Source organism: Passer montanus, unplaced genomic scaffold (genome assembly GCF_014805655.1).
Source record: "Passer montanus isolate IOZ18808 unplaced genomic scaffold, ASM1480565v1 scaffold127, whole genome shotgun sequence".
In the NCBI taxonomy this organism is placed as follows: Eukaryota; Metazoa; Chordata; class Aves; order Passeriformes; family Passeridae; genus Passer; species Passer montanus.
The window spans coordinates 910,683-927,504 of NW_024359499.1; the positions used below are offsets into that span (position 1 = coordinate 910,683).

The window sequence follows — 16,822 nt, forward strand, 5'->3', positions numbered from 1 at the left end:
ACCTGTGTGGGTGTACCCTGACAGGACAGAGAGGCAAAAGCACTCTGGAAAGCAAGGACCAGAGGACTGAGAGAGGGTCAGAGGTGTAAGAAGGGGGAAGAACCCACAAATAACATTGATATAATTGTTTTTCCAAAGAATAATGTCAAGTGTAATGTGTGACTGAAAAACACATGGGCTGTAAGAAAGCACTAAACAGTGTTTAGGGAATTTGGCTGATGCCTTAAGTTTTAGCTTTCGTATTTTCCAGATTCTGTACTGCATTAGTATATAGCTCTAAACTTCATAAAATGTCAGCAAGTTCTCCTCACAGTTTAGTTAGACAAAACAATCCTTTTCCAGCCCCAGAACAAAGGACACCACTGCAGCTTCAGGCCCTAAAAGTGTAAACAACAGGGAAGTGAAGAGAGCACACTGGGACAATTAACCCCAATATGGAGATGGACCAAAACTTAGAAAACTGTGAGAATTAGTGACCCATCACCCATCTTGGTGTAGCCTCAGCCAGGCTCTTATGCTGCCCAGGGTGTATCCTTTGATGGCCTTTTTAATAAATACCTACTTTATTCCTTTAACACTGCCTAGCTCTGTTCTGGGTAGCCTCTCAAGGCATCGTGGCCATCCCCACACCAGAGTGATCACACAAATGAGTACCTGTGAGCTGGGTGATGGACACCAAGGGAAAGCATACACCAAGGTGTGTGATGGTTTTTTTTAAATATAAGTCTTCTCTTTCATGTTTTGATCCTCAGCAAGCCCAAATTCTTTGCTTAGTGCTTTCAAGCTGGTATATATTTGAAGAATCCAGTCAATATTAAGCTTCTAATAACTCCCAACCTGCACTCTAAGAGACCTGAAAGAACTTCTCTTCCTGTTCTTTTTTTCTCATTTGTTTTATCCTAATTGCTTGGCCTAACCTCACTAAGCCTCTCAGGGCATCATGGCCATCCCCACACCAGAGTGGGGAGTGATCACAAAAATGAGAGTACCTGTGAGCTGGGTGATGGACACCAAGGGAAAGCATACACCAAGGTGTGTGATGGTTTTTTTTAAATATAAGTCTTCTCTTTCATGTTTTGATCCTCAGCAAGCCCAAATTCTTTGCTTAGTGCTTTCAAGCTGGTATATATTTGAAGAATCCAGTCAATATTAAGCTTCTAATAACTCCCAACCTGCACTCTAAGAGACCTGAAAGAACTTCTCTTCCTGTTCTTTTTTTCTCATTTGTTTTATCCTAATTGCTTGGCCTAACCTCACTGAGGCATGACCTTGGCTGCGAAGTGCTTTTAGCTGTGACTATCTCCTTAGTGAAGTTGTTTAGTAAAGATCAGGATAGTCCTGGTAGTCTGAGACAGGAAGAACTGAAATGACAGCACCATGGAATGGTTTGGGTTGGAAGTGACCTCAAAGCCCATCCATCCCACCCCTGCCATGGCAGGGACACCTTCACTGTCCCAGGTGCTCCCAGCCCCATCCAGCCTGGCCTGGGACCCTTCCAGGGATCCAGGGGCAGCCACAGCTGCTCTGGGCCCCCTGTGCCAGGGCCTGCCCACCCTCACAGGGAGGAATTTCTCCCCAGCACTGAGTCTAAATCTCTCTTCTTTTAGTTTAAAACCATCCCCTAGTCCTGTCACTCTCTGCTCCTGAAAACCTTTGTAGCTGTTGATGTTCATGATCAGATAGGAGGGATCCCACCTGCAGTGGTCATGAGCTATTGGAGGATGAAAAGATAAATAGTTACAATATTTTAGTTTCTTTTTGTTATTTTTTTATTTAAGAAAAAGAAATCCCAGTGAGATTTTTTAAAAATAATCTGTTGTGGTTTTCTCAGTTGGAAAAAAAATACCAGCACTACATGTCTAGTGGGAGCTTTGCAAGTCCAGATTTGGGAATACTTTTCCTGTAGGTTAAAAGAGAAAATAGGTCATGTTAGATTTAATTCTTCTACTTGTTGCTATTGTATTACAAATATTTTAGTGTTCTCTTTTTTCCCTTCTCAAAGCCTCCCATTTTAGACACCAGGTATACTGTAAGAATTTTGTTTGCTCATTCAAAGCAATACATTTGGTTCTGTTGTTCCAAATTACTAAGGAAATATTCAACTTATGAGCAAAATTTAATCTAAACTGCACAATGTATGGAAAATAAATGCCCACACTGATTTTAAAAAATCATTACTTTTAAACTAGTTATAAGACTTTAAAGATTTGATTTATGCTTTTAAAATGCTTTAATCTGAAATAACACTCACACTGCTCCAACTGTCCTTCAGCTCTGCCACTGCAGTTGAGCAGTGGGGCAGCATTGCCAGTGGTACAGTCACATACTCAGAGGGAATTTTATTTATCCCATTTTATTCCCTGTTAGAAACATTGCAGCACCACAACAGGAGATGGGCCAGACCCCTTGCCAAAGCAGAAAATTCAGGTGGTATTGCTCTGAGTGCAGTGAGTATTTTTGGCTTAGCTGATGAAATCAGAGATTGGGCTGGGCTGTGGTGTTAAAGGGTGCCCTGGTCCAGTTTCAGCTGAAGTTTTGACACATTTAATTCCTGTATTCAGTACCTGCTCTGACTTGGGCACCTGCAACCTGTGCTGGCATTGCCTCAGCCCCACTCCCCACGCTGTGTTGGGTGTCTCATGTAGCATCAAGGGCAGGTTCACGTTGGACACCAGGAAGGATTTTGCTCTCTGAAAGGTGTGATTAAACACTGTAAGGGGCTTCCCAGGAAGTTTGGAGTCCCCATCCCTGGAAGTGTCCAAGGAACGACTGGATGTGGCATTCAGTGCTCTGGGCTGGTTGACAAGGTGGGGTTGGTCACAACTTGGACTTGATGGTCTTTGAGGTCTTTTCTAACTCCATGATTCTGGAATTCTGTGAAAAGGACATCACGACAGTGATTCCACACGTTTGGGGCTTGGAGCTGAGTGTGCCTCAGTTTCCCTCAGTGTGCCCTCCCACAGCTGCTGCACTATTAAGAAGTCCCCTAGTCCTACAGAAGCTGGTGCTGCTGCACACTCCAAAACTCAAAAGTCCCAAGGAATTTGAAATGCTTTTGATTTAGTTTGATGAAATGGTCATGTCAAGTCCAAGGGGCTATTGAGAGTTTCTTCAACACATTCTTTTTTCCTGCTGGAGACCAGTTCTGTGAACAGCAGAAGTTTTTTGTTTCCCCAGGATTTTCCTGTGCCTGGCAATGCTATCATGGCTCCAGGCACAGACTTTGGCTGCAACCTGTGTGTTCAGTGAATATGACACCTTCCAAAAATTCTGGACTAGCTGTGTATTTGTGATACAGCCTCTGCAGCTGAACTGTGGGCCCGGGGCTTCTCCAGCAGCTTGGATGAAACTTCTTTGAATGTACAACTCTGCAGCTCTTGCTTTCTGTGCTTTCTCAGAAGAATTGGATAAATAATGTGTGCACATTCACTTCTATCACTGAATTCCCAAAAACACAACAGCCTTAATCCTGTACCTGCCTGCTCTGAGTACTGGGATGATCTGGGATTTCCATGCACATTTCCCAGCACTCAGATGGACAAAGGCAGCCCGCTGTCTGCATTTCAGCCAGGTATTGACTGAGGACTGGCTCCTCCTCATCCCCAGCTCACAGGACACATCCAGGTGTGGGGATTGCTGAGGGCACGTTTGTGGTGAGAGTGAAGCCATCAAAGTGCACCACTCAGGGGACAGTGCTTCACCACAGCTCCATTGTTTCAGAGATAAGGTTTATCTCCTCCTCTCCAAGTGCAAATCCATCCTGTTTCACACATCCATCCTCAGTCCTGTGTATGCACTCTGCTTTTAGACCTGGCTCCTTCCAGAAGTGTAGGGCCCCTCTGACTGGATCAGCAGGGAGAGACACTCCCTTTCAAGTGCCTCCTTTGTGGAGGCCAAAGAACCCAGCCCAGATGCCTGGCTGGACGATTCCTACACAGGAGCCTACACAGGCAGCTGGGGAAGGGGGACTGGCAGTGAGTTTGTGAGTTTTTCTGCTCTGGTTTAAGCTGTATCCCACAGGCACCAGCCTTACTCCAGCCCATCGCAGGCTGGATCAGGGGATACCTCAGCAGTGGGGACCCTGCTTCTCAGTGACAGGGTTTGTTATCTGGCTCTGAAAGACCCTTTCTGTCTCTAGTATATTTGACTTTATTAATGATTTAAATTTTAGATGGCAGGACCTGGAGCTGGTCATGGACATCAGCTGGGAGCTGGTGAAGGGATGTATCATGCTCCAGCAGCAGGAAGGAACACTGCCCAGCAGCCCGTTCCTTAACATGGATATCACTTTCTTGTAAGGAGAACTGCATAACCAGGTGGGTGAGGACGGATCCTCTGGTGTGCCTCAGGGGGGTGGGGGCAGGGCCCTGGGAAGGACAGGGATGTGCAGGTGGAGGTGCTCCTGGGATGCACCAGGGAGAACCAAGAGCCCAGTGCACATCACTGGGCTGTGGCTGCAGAGCAGGATGTTCATCTCCTCACACAGACCTGCACATTTGCCCTGGTGTCAGCCAGGACAGGGTGTATTTTTTTCCCAGCAGCCATGAGGGGCAGAGCCTGGAGCCGCGAGGGTGTGTCCAGATTGTTATTCCATACCATGCTCTTCACTGCCAGGGTGGGAAGGTGGCTGTGAGGGACTCTCCCTTCCTGGGAGACAATGACATTCCCTTTTGGTGGGGAAAACGTGGTGTGGTCCAGAAGAGCTGTTAGCTATTCTGGTTCTCCATGTAAATAAATAATGCCTTATACCTTGTGTAACTAATATTGTTGCTATTACTGGTCGTTTTCTTATCTCATAAATTGTTAAATTGTAAATTGTTCTTATCTCAACATATGATTTGCCCCTTTTGTGCCTCCAATTCTCAATCCCATCCCCTCCCCAGAGCAGGAAGGTGGAGGGGAAGGGGGGCAGTGAGAGGCATCTGGTTTGGGAGAGTCTTGGTGGAGACACTGAGTTGGGGAATATAATTTCTAAACCACAACAACCTTCTATCTCATCATGCAGATCTGCATATTTTGTCTCAAGTGCTGCACTGCAACAAATACAGCAACAATTCGGGGAGAATGCTTAATCCACTGACCTCAGGCCAAACCTTGATGGGAGGACATGGATTCTCCATAAGGGTTTTGGGAATGTTTGCTGGGTGCCAAGATAAATCTTTCATTTAGAGCTGAAAACTATTCATAACTAGACAGCACTGAATTCATTCAAGTTCCAAACAGTCCTGATCCAGATGGGCTGGGAATCCTTAAATACAGGAACTACAAGGCAGAAGGCATAGCCAGAATGGTTTGTAGGGAAGGCCTCCAGAACCCTGACAGTGTGCAGTAGACGTATCTCTAATTATATGATTAAACCCTGTTTGTACCTGATCCTGCCCCCGCAGGGAGTGTCCAATTAAGTGGCAGGATGTGCCTGAGTTGCCAGAGTGGAACCCCAAAGGGCTGGGCTGTTTTTGTTTGTGAGGTTCTTCCCATGCAGCAGTGTCTGCCCACAGATTAACATTTCATAGCAAGATTAATATCAGCATTCTCTCCCTTGATCACTTGACTTTGTAACCTCACCATGCTATTAGCCTGGCTTCTTGGAGGTAATCCTTAAATAAGAGCCTGGTTTAATGACCTTAAGTACATTCTCTGCTTTTAAATCTTAGATTATTTGTTCATTCAACCGTTTTAATCCTGCTCCTACAAGCCTGGACTTCACTACCTGCCCTATTTTTTTGTTCTCTGCAAGCCCACATTGCAGGGGCTGCTCCCATTCCTGCTCACTTTAAATATTGCTTCAGCCCAGACTCTTTCAGTGCTGCTTTCCTGCCTTTCCCTGCTGCTCTGTGGTGCCAAACCTCCACCTGCCATTTGTCAGAGCTGAAACAGCTTCTCTAGCAAGTACAGTTGTTTTTAATTTAGAATTCAAAGCCCTCCTGAGGAACTCACCAACTGGGCCATGGCTTCTCTCTTTTGGGGTGCTGTGTCTGTGCTGGATAGTGCCCCTGTCTCAAATGATCCCAGACTTTGGTACCTGAACGTGTACCAGGTTCAGTTTATTACCTGGAAGTAAACTGTCCCTAACCTACAAATTTTGTCTTCTCCACACTAACTTTTGGTTTAGGTACTGAAAACATGTCTTGTCTTGCCCTGCCAGAGGAATTGGTCTCTCTTTTAGGGCAATTAATTGGCTTTTTTAGGGAGGTATTCACCAGGAGAAGGAAGGCTCCAGGGAGACCTAGGGTTCCTTCCAGTGCCTAAAAGGGCTCTAGGAGAGCTGGAGAGGGACGTTGGACAAGGACTGGAGTGCCACAATGAAGGGGAATGGCTTCCTACTGCCAGAGGGCAGGGGTGGGTGGGATACTGGGGAGAAATTCCTTCTGTGAAGGTGGGGAGGCCCTGGCACAGGGTGCCCAGAGCAGCTGTGGCTGCCCTGGAGTGTCCCAGGCCAGGCTGGACGGGCCTTGGAGCAACCTGGGATAATGGAAGGTGTTCCTGCCATGGCAGAGATGGAAACAAGATGAGCTTTAAGGTCCTTTCCAACCCAAACCATTTTGTGATTCTTTTAGTGAGGGTAACTAAAATCACTCGTTCAGCCAGCTCTCTCTTGCTGTGCAGCTTCCCCTCCCTGCTGCTCAGGCAGCAGCACCAGGGCCCAGCTCATTCCCATTCCCAGAGCTGGGATGTTCCCATCTGTACCAACTGTGTCGTGGGGTCCTTCTGCCCGTGGAACCTGGCAGAGGTGCAGTGAGTGAGTGTGGCAAACAGCTCACATCCTGTAGGGCTTTGGGCTGGGGCAGAACTACAGCTCTCCACAGCACCTTGTGGTGCTGTTTGGGATCTGTGCTGAGAGCAGCACGGATCCCACAGGGATGATTTAGCTCCTGCTGAGTTGGGAGCTGTTCTGCCCCTCACCCTGACCCACCAGCGTTGAGCCAGGGGTGCACAAGGAGCTGGAGAGACACAGCCAGGACAGCTGTCCCCCACTCACCACAGGGATATCCCAGACCATGTGATGCCATGCTCAGCCCTGAAACAGAGGGTAGGGGGATGGTGGGGTGTGGCCAGGCTTAGGGCAGTTAGTGATGAGCAATTGCTTTCTTGTATCACTTGTTTTTCTTGGTTTCTGTTTTCTTCTCTTTGTTGGTTTTCTCCCCTTACATTTTTAAAAAATAGTTTTCATTATTTAACTGTCTTCATGTCAACCCACCAATTTTCTCACTTTCACCTTCCACTTCTGCCATTACAGTGTGGGGGAGAAATGAGGGGCTGTGTTGGTGCTTAGCTGCCAGCTGGGGTTAAACCACTACACATCCACAGTCCAGACTCCTCCATTTGTGATGGCCAGGCAGCAGAGGCTGGGGGAAGTGTCACAGATTTGAGGTGCCAAGGAGTGAGCCTGAGGGTCCCAGTAATCTGCACTTTATGTTGTGCTGCCCTGAGTTTGTGCAGCACTGGGCACTGTGGCGTCACCTCTCCCAAAATCAGGAGCAGTGTCTTGAGTATCATCCAGCTACACACAAGACATTCCCTTTTGGTGCCAGCTTACTGGGTTTCCAACAGAAATCCCTATATCCTAGCAGGGGCCTTGAGGAAAGGGATGGAACCAGATTCCCCCGAGCAGCGCTGGCATCATGAGGGCCCGTGGAGCGCTGGCACCAGAGCCAGGCTGGGACACCTGAGGCTGCAGCAGGGATTGAGCTGACCAAGGCACAGAGCCCCAGATCGCTGCTGATGCACAACTTCAGCCCTCACACTTCGGTGTTCCTCATCAAGGGAGATCCCTCCCTCTGGAGCCCGAAGCTGCTCCTTTCTCTGAACACTCTTTTCTCTTTGGCAGTTGCGTTCTATTTGCCTTTTTTTGGTGCCAGCCCCTTGGACTTGCCATGGCCTGGCAGAGAGAGCCAAGTCCTCCAAGAGAACAGGAAAGCACGAGGCAACAAGTTCTTGAAGCCATGTCCTGATGTTCCACTGCCAGATATTCCAAATAACACAGAGATTCTGCAACAAGCTGTGTTCTGGCTGTTTGCCATGGAAAGAGCATGTTCACAGCATTCCAGGCAGCGTGCAGAGCCAGCTGCTTCAGGAGGGGAAGGATACCTGTGCTGACACGGCTTTGCTCATTTTCCTTTGCTCTCAGGGCATCTCTTCCAGCTGGGTTGGAACAATGGCACAGGGTACTCCGGGCAGCAAGCAGATGGAGCGCTCTGCCTGTGCACGCACAGTGATTACAGAGACTGTCAGCCTTCCCGCAGGGAACTGAGAGCCTCCTGGAAGATAAGGAACATGAAAGGGGGAGCAGAAGCCCAGCTGAGCATACACACGCTCCTGCAGCTTCCCCAGCGAGGAGAGGCGGGACAAACACATCCACGAGGGAATCCTCCCAGCGCAGCTCTGCCCCGGGGACACTCGGATCCCATCAAGACACAAATGACCCTGAAAGGCTTGTGAAGGACAGGCCCGGCGGCAGCTCTGCCCTGTCCTGCCGCACACAGCCGGGGCTGCTGGAAACGCGCGGCTCTGGCTCTCTGCTTCGGCCTCCTGTGCGGCTGCAGTGGCAGCACACGCCCCGCTGCATTTCTGGGCTCTGCATTTCTGTCCAGCTGCATTTCTGGGCTCCAAACCTGCCCCGAGCTGTCCCGCCCAGCTCAGCCCACACTGAGAGGCAGGTGCCCTTCCCTCCTTGGCTGGATTTTCTCCAGGCAGAAGCTGTATCTGACTAGTTCATGTCTTAAGCCCCCTGAAATGGCCCTGGGATGCTCAAGGGACAGATCCTCCCCCCAGGTGCTCCCACCCCTGCAGCTCTCCCGGAGTTCGATGTGCAGCACTTGAAAAGCCAAACTGCAGCAACCACTGCGATGGACTGTGCCACACTTGATTCACTTTTATGAAAGAAACGCTTTTTCCAGAGCTGCTTCCCCCTCTCAGAGGATGGAAATGTTATCTCAGCAACCCTGGAACCTGCTCACTCTTCCTCGGGGGTTGCACGAAGGGAGCCAAGCACTCGATTTTCACTTTGTGTAAGACTGGGTCATTTTCGGTGCTGGGGCACCCACCCCAAAGCACACTCCTGTGAAAACTGGCTTCTCTCCCCCATCCAGCCCCACAGGCCAGTACCTCTCCCCTGGGCTGCTGGGCTGCCATCTCCCTCTTCTCTGTCACTGAGGGGCCCAATTGTGCTCATACCAAAGCTGCACCAGAGGGACCTGGCTGCCTCACAACTCAGCACTCAAGTATTTATGCTGAAATGCATAAAAGTGTTGGTTGAAAGAGAACAAAGCTGGCTTTGATAAAAGCCCTCATGCTCTCTCTGCATTTTTATGGCCAGTTCCACTCATCTGCTGTGGTTTCCTTTTGTGTCCCCAGCCAGCTTCAAAATACTTGGTGGGTTTTCGGCAAAATACTCGGTGGTTTAGTGTTTCTTTGATTCTGGAGCTAGGCCTGTATTAACCTGACTCTGTGGGAGGTAGGGTTTCTTTCCCTGCACCAGTTGTCCAAGGACCCTGAAGCTATTTCATCTCAACTGTTTCCTTTCCTCCTACTTACGTTCCTATCAGGGAGTGTAAGGTCAGATACGTAAAATGACCTTCAGGGAAATTCATAACACATTTCAGAAAGCCCTGTTCCCCCAAACACCTCCCTGTGCTGATGGGGCTGTGCCCGCTCACACAGAGGTTAGGGAATGCAGCAAGGTGAGCTGTGCAGGACAGAGAACACAACAACCTCCCTGGCCAAGCTGGCCCTGCTTTCATCAGCCACAGCTCTTCTCTGAACACTGCTGAGCCATTCCCCTCCACACCTGCAGGCAGCAGGTCCCACAGACACACTGTGCAGGTGTAAACAGTAACTATCTGCTGCTGTAGAATGCAACAGGTGCATCTTCCATTGGTCCATGTGGATTGTTTTCAATTAGTGACCAATCACAGCCACCTGTGCCAAGGCTGTGAGCAGTCACAGGATTTTGTTATGCATTCTATTCTATTCTTGTTCTTTGTAGCCTTCTGATCTTTTCTTCTCGCTCTGTTCTTTTAGTATAGATTTAATGTAGCATTTTAATATAATATATAACATAATACATCGCCTTCTGAGAAAAATGGAGTCAAGCCTCGTGTCCCCACACTTGGAGCATCCACCACAACACCTGCTGGGCTCCTCTGGGAGGCCTCAGCTGGATGGGAGAGCCCTAGGACACAGCAGGGAGCAAACAACAAAGTTCCCCAGGCTACTGCTTCAAAGTCCACACTGTCACCACTGCCCTGCTGCAGACTGCCTCAGTAAGAGGTGAGGAATCAAGGAGAGGCCTCAGGCCTTGGCAGGCCCAGGCACCCAGGCCTTTTGCTGACTTGCAGAGCTTGGGAAAGAGGGAGCCTTGAATCCCAGCCCCTGCTCCATGCACCACTTACCTGACTCAGTGAAATGTAACTCATTTAGGGAAGGAAGAGTGTGATTGTGATCTCTGTGCACGGCATGGCTTGTGGCAGTTCCTCAGGGCAGCTCAGCTGATCTCACAGCCTGCAGTGCCAAAAAGGAGGGATGGCCTCCTCCACTGCCCCTGGAGTGTCACAGGCTGCATGTGTCAACCCAGCAGCCAAGAAAGGAAGCTTTAGCCTAAGTTACCAAATTGAACATACAAAGAGTTCAGCAGCTGCTCCAGTGGGAGGTCTGGGTGGGAATGGGAGCAGAGAGAAGCTACAGGAGGTGCCAATGTCAGCCAGACCCACACCACAGCTCTGGGCTGTGAACCCATCTCAATGCCAGAGCCAGAATGCAGCAAGGTCTGCTTTTAACCATCCTAAGCACATTTAGGGCATATAAACACCTGACCCATAAAACCAGGCATGCAGGCACTAGAGATCCTGCCAAATCCACACCGGGAAGCAATTAGACAAAATTGTTCTTATTTGCCCCCTTGAACCTTGCTGGAGGGATTGGCTGGAGCAAAGGAGGCAGGTTTGTTGCTGCTGCCTCTCGAGGCACTGCTACATCTTAACACAGGATGGTCTCAGGAGTCACATCTATGCAGACATTAAATAGACTAATAATTTTCAAATTGAAGTGACCTACGCATGGAAATAAGGGTTTCTGCACTGTCTTGGTGTTGATAGAGAAAAATGGGCTGCAAGATGAGCTTTTCCAGGTCCTGTGTAAGTGCTTCCCATGAATGAGGGTTGTGTACCCTTACTTTCTAGGAGTTACCGCAGGCAAGTGGAAAACAGTTTTTCAACATGCTGGATAAAAAGCAGTGAAAGTATTTGTGAGTCTATGTGAATTTTTATTAGCTCTCATTGACACAGGAACGGTGCAGCTTCAGCAGATCCCAAACCTGGGGATGCATCCAGTGGAGCAGCAGCAGCTCTTCCCCCAGGCCATGTCTGCTGACTGGGGCACTCCTCCCCCAAAGCTCCACTAACAGCACAGCAGAGCTGCCTGAGCTCAAATTCCACACGGTGACACTGCCTTCTCCCCACCTCCTGCCCACCCCTGAAATTCTCAGTCACCTCTGGGAACATGAACCAGCCCAGGTGCTCACTGAGAGCTGGGCTGCACAGCTGCCCCAGGTCTCTGCCCGTGCCACCAGCACTGCAGGGGTGCTTCTCATGGCTCTCCAAGCTGCAGCAACCCAAGGCCCTACCTGAGGCTGAATGATGCCCAAGATCTCATGGTACAAAAGCTTCTTCCCAACAATTCCCACCACACTGTTCATTTCTTCTTATCATTTCAAGTCTATGTGATCCTATTTAGTATTTAAGAGCCAGCAGAAAGCACACCTGGATGCGTGGAGGATTCAGCTCCCCTTTGCCACCAAAGAGGAGCAGGAGCTCCCAGCACTCTGAGGGCTGTGCTGAGGTGGATTTCAGCTGCTGCCATTCCAATGTGAAGGCTTTGACCTGAGCTCTCCCATCTCTCCAGGGGTGTTCTACTGACTGGGAAAGCTGCCACCACCCCCAGCTCCTCCCAGGGCCACCCTCTACTCAGGAATCCACAGGTACCACTTCTTGGAGGTCATTTACTCAGCATTACTCAAGCTGATTTCCAATCTGTTCTGCACAGTGGCTTCTTCAAAATGAGGCGTGAGCAGTGCAGCATATTTAAGTAACATGGACTGTAACTGGGGTATTACAGATCAGAACACAATACCTAAGAGACAACAATCCAAATGAAAGGGTGAAATTAGTGATGTGATCCCACCATTTTGCCATGCCTGTGCAGAACCCAAGTGAAGCTCTCTTGTCCTTTGAGGCACATCTTGATGAACCTGTGCAGTCCCTGGGCTTAGGGCTAAGAGACAGGAAGGGCAGGAGGGAAGAAGCAGTCTCCATGACAAATGTCCATCTGACACATTTAGCAAGGACACAGGACAGGATCTGCCTCCTGCCCCAGCGAGGCCCTCAGCCCCCAGACCCAGTTCTGCCTCTCTCCCTGCTCTGATAAATCCTGACTGCCCAGCAGGGGTTCCTGACAGAGCACCCCAGAACAGGCCACACATTGAGGCAGTGTCTCCAAATCACAGAAGTGCAGGTGCTCAAGCACTGCAGGAAGAAGGGACTTGTTTCTGCCCCTCCTACTGTCAGGATGCCTCTCCTGGGAGACTCATCTGAGGCCGTGCCTGCCCTACAGAGCCCTGCCAGCAAAATTGTTTCATTACAGGGGCAAGAGAAAGGTTCTTCCCACAGCCTTGGGGCAGCACCCTACACCCCACCCTGAGTTTGGTGGCACAAACAGGTCCATCACCCCAGCACGGTGACAGCTGTGCCCTCACAGCTGGGTTAGTACCCGAGGGCTTATGAGCAGAGGACAGGGAGATGTCCCACAGAGAGGCACAGCACCAGGGAGCCCAAAACACCCCTGGAGAGCTCTTCTGTCACTCATTCATACAGGGCTCAGCAATGGAGAATGAGCTGGGCCACGATTACCAGCAGTGATAAATGCAGGGAGAACCACGGCTGCTGCAGCCTCCTTCCATCTTTAATTAGCTCTGTGCCCAGCTTTTAAAAGGCAGAAACCAAAACTGGTCACAATATCCCAGATCACTCTCACCACCAGCTTTTACAGAAGAAAATTCCTTCCTGACATCACTGTTTAACACACACACATATGTTCTGACATGCTTCAGCACTGCCTGTCCAATGATTCAGGTGCTTTTCAGGCTGGAATCTCTTCACTCTTGCTTCCCGAGAGCTCTATGGTCTGGCACATTTTCTTTGTTTGCTGCTCTATCAGCTTATGCTGTCTGCACATTCTACCTGTGTTTTGCTCCCAAGTACTCAGTTAATAGGACTGCACAGGTTAGTTGGAATGCCTTACACTCACTTCAGGTGCCACAGCTGTCAGGTGGGATGAGGTTTTGGAGAACATAAATGTAAGAGCTTGGGGCAGCGAACATTCCTTCTGAAAATGAACAGAAGATTCAGCCTTAAGCCCTGGAACTGCTGCGGCTGCAGTCAGACAGTTTCAGCTGCCACGACTCAGTGCAGGAGTCCTGCCAGTGCAGTGCCCTGTCCCAGTGCCCCCATTTACATGGTGTCACAGGGCCACCAGCATGAGAGAACCTCAGCCCCCTGGAGCAACAGCAGCCACCAGGGACGTGGTAGAGCAGCCAGACTGGGGCAGACCGGGCTACGAGGCAAAGATGTCAGCGTGAGCTGTCCCCGCAGGGTGCAGGGACCCTCCCACCACCAACTCTTCCCGTGTGGGTGCAGGTGAGGAGCTGGCTGTGCCAGGGCTGCAATTCCCGGCGCTGCTCAGCCTGTGGATCTGGGAAGGGGGTGGCCAGCGGAGCTGAGGGTCAGTGGCACCGGGGAGCAGGCAAGCTGTGCTCGGTCGGGCTCGGGGTGACCAGCCGCGGGCACTCCGCAGGGCTGCCCGGCCCGGGGCCGGCCTCACTCGTGGGCCACGCGCTCCAGCGCCACGTAGAAGCTGTCCTTGTCGTCGAGGCAGTGCCAGCCGATGGGCCCCGCCTCGCAGTCGGCGCACACCAGGAACTTGACGTTGCCCACGTCGCGGGTGAATCCCACGTTCTCGAAGGAGAACATGTCGCGCACCAGCCAGTGCTCCCGCAGCACGTCCCCGCCGCCGCCCGCCGCCGCCGCCGCCGCCTTCTTCCTCATGGCGGGCAGGAGGAGCTGCGGAGAGACGGGCCCGTCACCGCCCGGCCGGCACCGCCCGCCCGCCCTCCCCCGAACCCCCCGGTACCTCACGGCGGGCGAAGGTGGCGGCGCCGGGCAGCAGCACCCGGGAGCCGCAGCGCTGGCACAGCACGGCCCGCAGGTTGCGGCCCTGCGCGCACACGAGCCCGGCCGAGCCCGGCGCGGCCGCGGGAGCAGCGGGGGCAGAGGCCGGAGGCGCCGCCGGCTCCATCTCCGCGCAGGGCGCCGCCATGGCCAGGGGCGGGGCCGGCGGCGTGACGTCAGCGGAGCGGCGCGGTGACGACATTGTTGTGACTCCGCCCCGCAGTGGTGGCCCCGCCCCATTCCCCATCCCAGGAGGGTCCGGGAGCTCCGGACTGGGAATCCTGCACTGGAACCCTGAACTAATCCTGCCCTGGGGATTCTGAACTGGAATACTGCATTGGAATCCTGCACTGGAATCCTGCCCTGAGAGCCCTGCACTGGAATCCTGCATTGGAATCCTGCAGTGGGAATCCTGCACTGGGATCCTGCCCTGGGAGTGGGCTGAGACCCTGGCACAGGCTGCCCCCGGATCCCTGGCAGTGTCCAAGGCCAGGCTGGCCGGGGCTTGGAGCCCCCGGGGTGGTGGAAGTTGTCCCTGCCATGGCAAGGGGGATGAGAGGAATTTTAGGTCCTTCCCACCCAAACCAGTCTGGGATATTCTGGTCCCCCAGGGATCCTGGACTGGCAGGAGTTGGCAGCGCTGTGTCTGTCGTGGTCTGCCCACAGGGACCATCAGGGACAGTCACTTTCCAGGCATGGGAGTCTGGAGATGCTTGAATTCGTGGTTGGGGAAGGAGCTCAGTTGATGCTGGACAAAGGGAAATTGTCTCTCTTAAAAGCCTCCATCAGTGGAGACATTCCAGAGCCCTCTGTGTGCAATCCTGTGCCCTGTGTCCTGGGATGGCCCTGCCTGGGGACCAGAGGAGCCACTGGGGTCCCTTCCCACCTGACCCATTCTGGGCTCCTGTGAAGCTGCAGCTCCTCACGTGCAGTGATACCTCAGGGTTTGGGAGCGCCTGGGCTGCCCTAGCAGCAGCCCTGTGGCTGCCTGGCACAGAGAGAAGCCCCTCTGGGGAGGGCAGAGGGCCCTGGAAGGGGCAAGGGCACACTGGCAGCAGTGAGTGCCCCTGGGGAGGAAAGCAGGGATCAACCTGACCCTCCGAGCCTGGGCAGAGCAGGGGGCAGTGCCAGGGCTCACTGCTGGGGCCCAGGTGACTGCTGCTCCTCACTGGGCACCTTTGAGCCCCTCTGGCTGTGTGCTGCTCTGGGCTGCTGCCAACGCCCCTCTGTTGGGGCTGAGAAGATTGGAAGAGGCCTTTTGATTGAGCCACTCTTCTTTAGAGGGTAGGCCAGATCCCAGAAGAGCTCTGATTTGGTGCAAATATGCCCCATCCTCCTGCTGTCTCACTCCTGACTGTCTGCTGCCAAGAGCCCTCAGGAGAAGCCAGAAATGGGAACTGATATTCGAGGTAAAAATTCACTAAATATTCACTGATATTCACTAAATAAAGGTGTAGGATTTCAGCAGTAATCCAGCTGCTCACCTCGGGCTCCAGCCTTGGGCAGTGCTGACACGGGCTGGGGTGTGAGTGGAGCTGGGAGACATCATCCCCTCTCTGGGGACCTGTGCAGGTGTTTCTGAGGCTGGGGCAGTGTTTGGGGCATTTGACCTCCTGAGCCCTGTAGATATAGCATAACTTTCGAGCATAATACAATATTCATTTTAATACTTGCGAAAAGCCAATCATAAAATACACACTTTTCACAGCCCTGTCTGGGGGTGAGTGGAGAGCCAGAGAGGGGAGCAGATGTGGAGCTGAGCAGTGCCCACTGAGCAGCCCTGAGCCAGGCACAGGCCAGGGAAGGGAACAGGGTCCAGCCCTGTCCTGGGGCTCAGGGAAATCACAGAACTCTCATGCCTGGAGATGCTCTGGACTCAACAGGACCTGATCCAAAGTGGATCGGGGTTACAGACCATACTGAGACTATTTGCTAGGTTCTTTTTCACCCACCTCTGAGGTAAAATGAAAACTACAGGAAAAACCCAAGAATCACTGGCAGGGAGGGGTGGTTTGAACGTTGCGCACTCGCCTCCCCTCATCCCCGGGAGTCACCCCCACCCAACTTCAGGGCACCCCAGTCGGGTCCGTCCCAGCCACTGGAATACTCATGAAACCCAAGATTCTTGGAAACGAAAATCTCGGAAGTGGTCCTGGATCCGGGGAAAGCTCCTCTCATGGCTGGAATGGAGAGGGTTGGCTTTCCCGCCCGCCGGGAGCTGCAGCAACCAGAGTGAGCGAATTCACCGGCGGCGCTTGTCGGAGCATGAACTTCACTCAGCAGGGCCGTCCGTGCCCCCTGCAGACAGTCCGGTCCGTGGGGTCTGCGCCTCGCCTTGTGTGCCAAAGGGACGCCGGCCCCGCTCCCGGGAGGCGACTGGGGCCTGCGTCAGGAGTGGCCGTGCCCTGCCTGTGCCCCCGCGGGCAGGGTCACAGTTTGGCTGGCTCAGAACGCGGGTTCAGCGCCTAAAGGATCCGTGGCAAAGGAATAAAGAAGGGCCCAGTGCTTGCCTTTCCGAGCTGCTTTCTGAAAGGGTCTAGCCAGGATGGGGACCATCTGCACATATGTGAGATCAGGATAGCGAGGACCATCGAGAGAATTGC

The 16,822-nt window shown here is 52.0% G+C and overlaps 1 protein-coding gene across 1 annotated transcript; it reads right to left on the reverse strand.

Annotated features, from left to right (window-relative positions):
• Positions 1 to 11,239: 11,239 nt before the first annotated feature.
• Positions 11,240 to 14,385, reverse strand: RABIF (RAB interacting factor). Its single transcript, XM_039698542.1, has 2 exons — positions 14,182 to 14,385; positions 11,240 to 14,111 (listed from the first exon to the last, which is right to left on the reverse strand). Exons 1-2 carry the CDS (start codon positions 14,365 to 14,367, stop codon positions 13,869 to 13,871), a joined length of 429 nt encoding a protein of 142 aa, XP_039554476.1. The 5' UTR covers positions 14,368 to 14,385; the 3' UTR covers positions 11,240 to 13,868.
• Between the last annotated feature and the right edge of the window lie 2,437 nt (positions 14,386 to 16,822).